The 9744-nt window shown below is 37.7% G+C and overlaps 1 protein-coding gene across 1 annotated transcript; it reads left to right on the top strand.

Moving 5' to 3' along the window:
- Window positions 1-2860: 2860 nt before the first annotated feature.
- On the top strand, window positions 2861-4401 carry LOC130861849 (L-lactate dehydrogenase A chain-like). Its single transcript, XM_057751101.1, has one exon. It carries the CDS (start codon window positions 2952-2954, stop codon window positions 3948-3950), a length of 999 nt encoding a protein of 332 aa, XP_057607084.1. The 5' UTR covers window positions 2861-2951; the 3' UTR covers window positions 3951-4401.
- Window positions 4402-9744: the final 5343 nt, after the last annotated feature.

Here is a 9744-nt window from a genome sequence, read left to right as displayed (position 1 = left end):
CTAATGGCAACATTTATATCACAGTTTTACCCTCACTCACCACCCAAGACTTAGCGGAACATTGCTGAAGAGAAGGAAGAGATATTTTAAGATTTCCAGCATCTCAGGATGCTGGAAAGTGGCAGTGATATGTTTTTGCTGTTGTTGTCTGTTTTATTTTCTGTTTTTTTCTTTCTTTTTTTTTCCACAGTAAGTCAGATTCTCCTCTGTACAGAGAAACAGTTAACACTCTAGTGTGCTGCATACTGAGGTTGGATGTTCTGTAGGTTAGCTGTAATCTGTGTTTTTGCCTTCCATGATATTTTCAATTATTCTGGATTTATTGAGCTGTGTACCCAGTAAGCTGAGGAGTATCTGAACTCTATGATCTACCATGTTCCTTTGCCTGCCTGTCCAGAAATCTCAGCCACATATGAGCCCATGACTCACCGACACCACACAGCTTTGTCTCTCCTTCCCTTGGCAAAAGGTATTAAGAATATCATCTAAAGTTGCAAAGAATCAGCACAACTTACAAACCCACCCTTCCTGATAAGAGACAAGTTTCTTTAAACACAAACGTATTTTAAGAGTTCTGAAAGCAAAATCATATCTTAGAAACCTTCCAATCTACCCTGGTTCATGTTGGGGCTGGATAAGGGTTAGTGAATCCCCAGAAAGTTGAGTCCGGAAAGGGTCTTTTGCTTCTAGCCAAAAATTTATGACAGATTTGTGATATTTCCTGATGATTAATCAGTCATTGTTTTACCTGAGGCTCTTAAACCACTGGAGCCTGTATAAATTCCTGGCTGCCACTCAGTGAAATAGAGCCCATGACATTTATTACAAGCATTAGCAGTAATTTACTCCTCATTAATCAGAGTAGTCAGCTACAGTACTTTTCAATCACACAGACTACTTACTTTACTAGTTGGCTGGAATATTTTATTCATCCATTAGTCTCAGAGGCCCTGCAAAGGCTTGTAAATTTAGACAGGGAGCCACATCCTGAGCAGTGTAGTGGCTTTTTATGATTGATAGATGACTATGTTTATATTTGAGCCAAGACTTGGGCTTCTCTACTGACCAAGGTTTGAAATATGCAGCCATAAACAGTACATTTGCGTTGGTTCATCAAATGAAAAGGAGCAGTTCATGCTTTTTCCCATGCTGATGTGTGCAGAGTTCTTACAGGCAGCTGTTGGTAATCCTGTCTGAAAGCAGAATCAGCTTTAACTCTTGGAAACCAGCCATGCAATTTAACTTGTCACAGCAAATCTCCTCTGCCCAATTTATTTGGTAATTAGATTCTTATTAAAAGTAAAAGGGACTCTTTGAAGAAGTTGAAGATTAATTCTGTAGCACCATTTGTGCACTTTAAAAATAAATTTATGTTTGTATACATACATCTTTATGGGCATGTCTGGTTTGAGAAATGAACAGCTCCAGATCAAAGACTCCATGTAACACTTAACTGTGAAATCATTGGCAGTTTCCCAGAGGGCAGTATGACAATGGTCTAGAGCCTGGACTTGATTGGGGTCACATTTACAATCACTGTCTTATATTCTGATATGTGCATGCAGAATTGTTCACATCCTATCATTGCAATGTTCTCATTTCTAAAATTTTTAATTTCAACAGGTCCATTCCAATTGCTCTCATATTATGAGCTTTGGGTTTTGGTGAAATTCCATACAGGACAGTTTCACTGCACACCCAAATGATTTACTTCAGTCCTGTTCCTCTTCTGGTTGACTCATTTAGAATCTCATTTTTTTTTCAGTGCAGAATGTGACCCGATTTATCAGAAAAATCAAGAAAGCCTCCATTTACTTACCAGTGCATGGGGTGCCTTAACTCTCTGTACAGACCACTTTTAGAAAAGTGGCCCCCACAGTCTGGGACTCTGCAGTGTTTGCTAAGCATCTTTGGTGATATAACACATGCCTGCTATATGCTGTGGAAGGAAATGACATATGCCCATTTTTTTTCTGGAAGTTTCAAATTCAAGGCAAGCAACTGTTCATCAAGAAATTTCTTCTTACTCATTTTCACATTCATCTTCCTTCTTATTTCTTTCTGTCATTCTTTCTTTTTAATATTTACAAACACCACAAAGGAAATAATTGTTTAGCAGAATATCTTGAGGCATGCCAAACTGAGTTAGAGAGTTGGGAGGAATGAGAATATGAGCAAAGAGGTCAAGACCATGATGCCTTTTAATTTAAATTTACCCAGTGATTAATAAAGTTATGGTCCTTTACCCGTACCTGCTAGACGTTTTGTACATTTCTTGGAAAAATGTGTGTTAAGTTTGTTGGTCTACTTTGTAACTAGATAACTGGTTTTTATTCTGTTAGCTTGTATTTCTTTCAGTTTTAAAATTATTTTTATTTTCTCAAGTTTGTTTGTTGAAAATGGGTCCCATAAGTGTCACAGTTTGTCTCCCTTTCCCAAATGTTGCAATTGCATTTCTGGGCCACCAAATCTGGTTTTACACTATTTTTCTTATAAATTTTCATTTGTGAATTTTCTGTCAGATATGTTTTTTTCCTCTCAGGTTTATACTGCAAATTGTGAGTATTTTCTTGCACTATAGGGTACCTTTAAATTTTGTTATTATTTTTCTGGACAGTGTAGAAGCTTTCAAGTTTATCATAATTCCATATCTTTCTCTCTTTTGTTGCTTGAGTATTTGTGCTAAGATATATATTTTTCTTGGACAAAATGTGCATGTATTTGTATCTCACATATATATTACTGTCAATATTAATACCAAAAACATTCTTAAATCCTTATAATCACATAGTACACATTTAATAAATCTTTCTATAACTAATTCTAATGGCTTTCTCAAGAATGACAATGTTGGTGCTGGAGCCTCTGTCGCCGAACCCAGATCACGCTGCTGTGCGCCCGAAGCTGCTCATCGTGCACTAGCGGTCCCAAAAGCTTCAAAGTCAGACAAGATGGCAACCCTCAAGGACCAGCTGATTGTGAATCTCCTTAAGGAAGAACAGGCCCCCCAGAACAAGATTACGGTTGTTGGGGTTGGTGCTGTTGGCATGGCTTGTGCCATCAGTATCCTAATGAAGGACTTGGCGGATGAGCTTGCCCTTGTTGATGTCATGGAAGACAAGCTAAAGGGAGAGATGATGGATCTCCAGCATGGCAGCCTTTTCCTTAGAACACCGAAAATTGTCTCTGTCAAAGACTATAGCGTGACTGCAAACTCCAAGCTGGTTATCATCACAGCGGGGGCCCGTCAGCAAGAGGGAGAGAGTCGGCTCAATCTGGTCCAGCGCAACGTGAACATCTTCAAGTTCATCATTCCCAACGTGGTGAAATACAGTCCAAACTGCAAGCTGCTTATTGTCTCCAACCCAGTGGATATCTTGACCTACGTGGCCTGGAAGATAAGTGGCTTCCCCAAAAACCGAGTCATCGGGAGTGGTTGCAATCTGGACTCAGCTCGGTTCCGTTACCTGATGGGAGAAAGGCTGGGTGTTCACCCGCTGAGCTGTCATGGATGGGTCCTGGGGGAGCACGGGGACTCCAGTGTGCCTGTGTGGAGTGGCGTGAATGTCGCTGGGGTCTCCCTGAAGAATCTGAACCCAGAACTGGGCTCCGATGCAGACAAGGAGCAGTGGAAGGAGGTTCACAAGCAGGTGGTTGACAGCGCCTATGAGGTGATCAAACTGAAGGGTTATATGTCCTGGGCCATTGGCCTCTCTGTGGCCGACTTGGCAGAGAGCATAATGAAGAATCTGAGGCGGGTGCATCCCATTTCCACCATGATTAAGGGTCTCTATGGAATCAAGGATGATGTCTTCCTCAGTGTCCCCTGTGTCCTGGGACAAAATGGAATCTCAGATGTTGTGAAGGTGACTCTGACTTCTGAAGAGGAGGCCCGCTTGAAGAAGAGTGCAGACACGCTCTGGGGGATCCAGAAAGAGCTGCAGTTCTAAAAGTCTCCAGATGTCCTAGCGCTTCACTGTCCAGGCTGCAGCAGGGTTTCTATGGAGACCACACACTGTCTCCTCATCTGAGCTGTGGTTAGGGCGGTCGTGTTCCCACAGCTCTACCCTGATGCTAAGTGGTACTTGTGTAGTGGTACCTGGTTGGTGTGACACTGCCAACTGTGTGCAGGCTTCAGTTACCCTGTGAACCTGCTGTGTCTGTGCTGTGCACCCTCACCAGACATGCCTAGGCCAATGGTTTCCCAGTTAGTCATAACCTGGCTCCAGTGTGTAAATCCATTATGCATATCTTGTGCATAACTGTTCTAAAGGATATTATTTTGTGTATTATGTATCTGTAGTGTACATTGAAATATTGTGTAAAGTGAAGATCTGCATATGGATGATGCAGCCAACTACCCAGTGTCATGCCAGTGCAAACACCAAATAAACCTTGAACAGTGAAAAAAAAAAAAAAAAAGAATGACAATGTTTTCTAAATATTGAAAATAGAGTGCCGCCTAAATGAATGCCCAAGGTGACATCATCAAGCTAGCAGGCCAGCAGTACCAAATCCTGTCTCTCCAGAGATGTCAGTGAAAATTGAAATGGTCACAATCAACTTTGGAAGAACCCTGGAAAAGATTTATTTATTTTTAAAGTTCCATGTCTTAGATTTGTCGATTCTTTGTTTTATTTTTTTCTTTTGTTGAATTCTGCTCTGATTTTTATTATTTCTTGCCTTTGGGGGGGTTTTGATTTGTTCTTGTTTTTCCAAATTTTTGAGCAGCATAACTAAGCCATTTATTTATGTTCTTGCTGAATTAATTTCTGATGTAGACTCTTTAAATTTCCCTCATAAGACTGGTTTTTAATGTGTCCCAGAGGTTTTGTTATGTTGTGTTTTCACTGTAATTTAACTCCAGGAAGTTTTGTGATTTCTTCTTTGGTCTATTCTTCATCAGTAATGAGTTGTTTGATTTCCATGACTTGGAAAATTTACAGCTGCATTTTTGAGAACCACCGATGGATAGATAGACCTATGCTGTCAGTTGTCGTGCAATCAGTTACTGTCAGGAATTTCCTTGGCCATTTTATAGATTGACGGCCCAGATGGAATGCATATTGTATAAAATGGAAAATTTATGGGTCTCTTTGAATGTATTAATAATAAAGATATATATCTTTAACTCACAAACTTCTTTATAATACATAAAGTTCAGACACATACTTCTAAATACTTCTAGTCATGAATATATAAGTTATTAATGTGTTAAAATCACCTTGAAATCGTTATTTACAAAGTAGTCACTTAAAGAAGATTAAACATCAAAAGGATATTTGACTTTATTAACACAATCCCCTGGATATTCAAAAACCAACAAGGTCTACAAAAATATAGGCAATTATCTTAATAAAACATGAAATGTTGATAACTTTTTGATATATATGTGTACACACACACACACACATATATATACATATGTACCAAACTACATAATAAAACAATTTCTTAATGTTATTTACAATTAAAGGCATTATCCAGCAACAGCTCTACCAATAACAAAATTAGCCCATCTAAATATTAACTATCTATATTGAATGTGTACATATATGTGTGTGTGTGTGTGTATTTTGTATGAACAAAATTGTCTCTACACATAGGGCAATCCTAAAATGGTTTAAATGGTTTAAATCAGTTCAGATTTAATTTAAACTTAAAGTGATTTAAATCAGTTTATAAACTCTGTGATAATTTTACAGCAAAAAAATATGTCTGCATATTGTTACCTTTGACAAAGAAAAAATAACAATTAAACGTTTCTGGAATCTACTTGGAAGAAAATTCTTAAAAAATTAGATAATCAATACATAATTTTGTAACCTAGCAAAACTCCCTTCTAAAATGCATATTGTTTTATATAAATTAACTGTAGCTTAGTGAAATATTTTGGATACTTATTTTCTTACCAAAATACTCACTTTAGATGTCTAGAGATCTTTTATGAGTGCTCTAACAGATTCTCTTCCATCTCCTTTTCCAGAATTGACAGTCGAAAGTACTAGAGCTAAACGACCCCACCAGGGAAGAGACTCCAAATTCACATTTTAATTAGTTACCATTTATTTAGCTCTTCCTGGGGTGAAGACCTATATAACTTTAGTTGTTTGTTTGCTTTTCTCTTTGTTTTCTGTCCCCAAGTCTACAATCAGCTAAGAAACTTCTATATTTTAGCTGGCTGCATTTTCAAAGTCAGAAAACAGAGGAAAACAAAACACAGATCCAGAAGCAGCAGCTTATATATGGTAATGTCAAACAACCATTCTTAAAACATTCATAGACTCATTTCAAATCGAACTTACCAAGAATAGTAATTTTAGCATGTGGTTAAGTTCAGAAAGAAATTTTAAAATGAGCGGCCAGAGGCTTGTTACTCATTTATTTTTAATAATTCAAGGAGCAGACTAGCTTACTTGGAATCCCTAGAAATTCCAGAAATGTGCATATAAGTTCAATATTTGAAATTAAGAGTAGGCAGGATGGCTCTGTGGGTAAAGGCTCTTGCTGCCAAGCTTGACAAATCCTGGGACCCACACGGTTGATGGAGAGAATCAGCTTCTTTAGTACCATGCACTCCTTAGAATCCATCATAAGTTCGTTACAAAAGAAGAAGAGAAGAAGAAGAAGGAGGAGGAGGAGGAGGAGGAGAAGAAGAAGAAGAAGAAGAAAGAAAGAAAGGAAGAAAGAAAGAAAAAAAAGTGTCAGTTAGAATTCTCCTAGAAGGTACCATGATACTTGACATTTCTCGTGGTTACACAAATCACAATAGACACTTTAAAACCCTGGTTTCTCTGTCTCAAATGTTTCCACAGAAACTTAAAACCACAGCAGAATCACAAAGACAAACACGTTTTAAAATTCCCCATCCCAGGGGAGACACTCAGTGTTCAACAGAACTCCAAATTTGTTCAAAATAACATTCAAGCTGACAAGGCCTGTCACAGAAACTGTAACAGGCAGAGTAGTTCAAAACAGCTTAGAAGTCCAAAAGATAAAAGTGATCACTAAAAGAGAGTAGCAAGAAAAACGTTCAAAAAGATTCAAATTGTTCAAAGGGGCAAAACAAAAAAAAGTGTCAGGTACACATGGCAAAGCTCAGGATACATATGTATACACACATGTGTGTTAATATATATTACATAAAATATGTGCATAAGCATGTATGTGTGTATGTATCTATTCTATGGTATGTATGTGTTTGCATATATTAATAAATTGTCTCTGTGTGTCTGTGTATGCATTAGAATATATTATGCAATGTGTGTGTGTGTGAGGGTGTGTGTGTGTAACCTGCTGACAACATTTGGTGTTACTTCTATGTACATGTGTTCATGGGATTGAAAAATGTATTGTGAAGTTTATCCTCAGTGAAAATAAATTCTCTGTCATCCACCATGTATTTATCACCTGTGCCTCTTCATTGAGGTCTTGTGAAACTTCCTTCAAAGCATGTTGGTATGTCCGTTGGTATGATCTTTAAGCCTGTGTTGTTTAGGCAACCATATTGCTGATATTTCATTAGCACAGTTTTTCTGTGATGTCTAGTAGGTGCTATCTCACAGCAGGCATACTATCCAGTTTCTCTAGCTCTTAGAATATTTCTACTTCCTTGCCTGCAATGTTTGGCTTACTGATGATTGCTTTGTTGGGGAGAAGCATAATGACTGAATACTCGCAATATTTATTTTTTTTCTACGTAACAGTAAGTAAACAACTAAGTACACACAGCATGATTCACATGTATTCCAACAAGGGAGACTAGGATTTGAAATTCCCCTTTTCTGATTAAAGGATTTAGGAAATTATGTGCAATTTACTGATACTTCAGTTGTTTTTCATGTCTGACATTATATGATTATTGTATAACTAAGTAAAATGATTTGAGGATTTAATTGTAAGTGTGTTCAGAGGTAGATAGATACTTAGAAGTATTTAGTGACCTATAGTAATCATTCTGTACAAGGTAAAGCTTAGAAATTCTTCATCTGGGAGAGACAGCGAAGTGTTGAATATGGATAACTATCTTCCTTTCTCATTTCAGAGGAGAAATATCTATTTCTGTGGTTTATGCTTGATCTGTCTTTCTGATTCATTCTAAATATATTTCTGGATCACTTGTCTGGGAACACTTAAAAAAAAACCCAACATTGGTTTTATGGCTAAAAAGTAGATGAAATAATTTTACAAAAGTCAATGCAGTGCCGGGCGGTGGTGGCGCATGTCTTTAATCCCAGCACTTGGGAGGCAGAGGCAGTTGGATCTCTGTGAGTTCGAGACCAGCCTGGTCTACAAGAGCTAGTTCCAGGACAGGCTCCAAAACCACAGAGAAACCCTGTCTCGAAAAACCAAAAAAAAAAAAAAAAAAAAAGTCAATGCAGCAAGATATGTTCCTTTTAATAAAATATATAACATTTAATTTACTTAAATTTAATAAAAATTTAACAATGTTAATATAAGAAAAATGGAAATTATGGGTCACTCAGAATAAATATAAAACTTTATATTTGATGGAGGAAGGTCATTGGTTAAATAATAAAGAAACTGCCTAGGTCCATTGGATAGGCCAACCCTTAGGTGGGTGGAGTAAACAGAACAGAATGTTGGGAGAAAGAAGCCGAGTCAGGAGTCGCCATGATTCTCCCATTCCAGACAGACGCAGGTTAAGATCTTCCCTGGTAAGCCAGCTCGTGGGGCTACACAGAATATTAAAAATGGGTTAGATCAATATGTAAGAGCTAGCCAATAAGAGGCTGGAACCAATGGGCCAGGCAGTGATCAAAAGAATACAGTTTCTGTGTAATTATTTCGGGTAAAGCTAGCCGGGTGGCGGCGGGGATGCAGCCCCGCCACTCTTATTACAACATATATTAATAAGTTTTCAACAAAATAATTTGCTTCGATAAAGTCTCTAAGGTTTCATAAGTAGAGATTAAAGCTTAATAAATATAGCATCATCATTTAAGAGTGTCTGATGCTCTCAAACTGATGTGAGTTCTTTCTCATTTGCAGCCCTACCTGCTGCTAGGACAGCATTTCTCAGACATTCTCATTATACCTCTTTACTCACGCTTATAATATTTTGAAAGCAGAAATAGTTGTCTATTGACCTGTTTTACTTACATTTACTTGTACTTACTCATTTGGAATTCAAAACTTAATTACTTATTAGTTCCTGCAGAATAAAAATAACATTCTGCCAGGCGGTGGTGGTGCAGGCCTTTAATCCCAATACTCGGGAGGCAGAGGCAGGCAGATCTCTGTGAGTTCAAGGCCAGCCTGGTCTACAAGAGCTAGTTCCAGGATGGGAACCAAAAAAGCTACGGAGAAACCCTGTCTCAAAAAATCAAATTCAACAGTGACATTTTTTTTACTTTCCTAAAATATTTTGTGAAAACAAAGAAAAAATTGTGCAAAGGATGACTTTATTTTACATTTATCTATGTCTTCTAATGATGACTTAGAAGAATACAGTGAGAGTCCCACTACTCAGCAATTGGTATATGATATGAAAATTTATCTTTTGTAGTAATATTTTATTTGTAATTTCATTTACTTTCTTTGTGGCAGAAGTAAGCTGCTGGGCAAGAAAATGTCCTTGCCTCAACTGCTGAAAGTGTGCTTTCCTAATTGGACAAGCAGGACACAAAAGAAAGTGACTGCCAAACATTGTCAAGGTAAGGAGGAACAGCCCTTCAAAATACCCTGCTTCATAGAAAAGTCTATTGGATATGCTAGGCTTGT

This window comes from Chionomys nivalis, chromosome 19 (assembly GCF_950005125.1).
Source record: "Chionomys nivalis chromosome 19, mChiNiv1.1, whole genome shotgun sequence".
Taxonomy (NCBI): domain Eukaryota; kingdom Metazoa; phylum Chordata; class Mammalia; order Rodentia; family Cricetidae; genus Chionomys; species Chionomys nivalis.
This window is presented reverse-complemented; position numbering and strand designations above follow the sequence as displayed.

Excerpts from the sequence above, each read along its gene's own strand:
- LOC130861849 (XM_057751101.1), top strand. The coding sequence starts at position 2,952 with ATGGCAACCCTCAAGGACCAGCTGATTGTGAATCTCCTTAAGGAAGAA.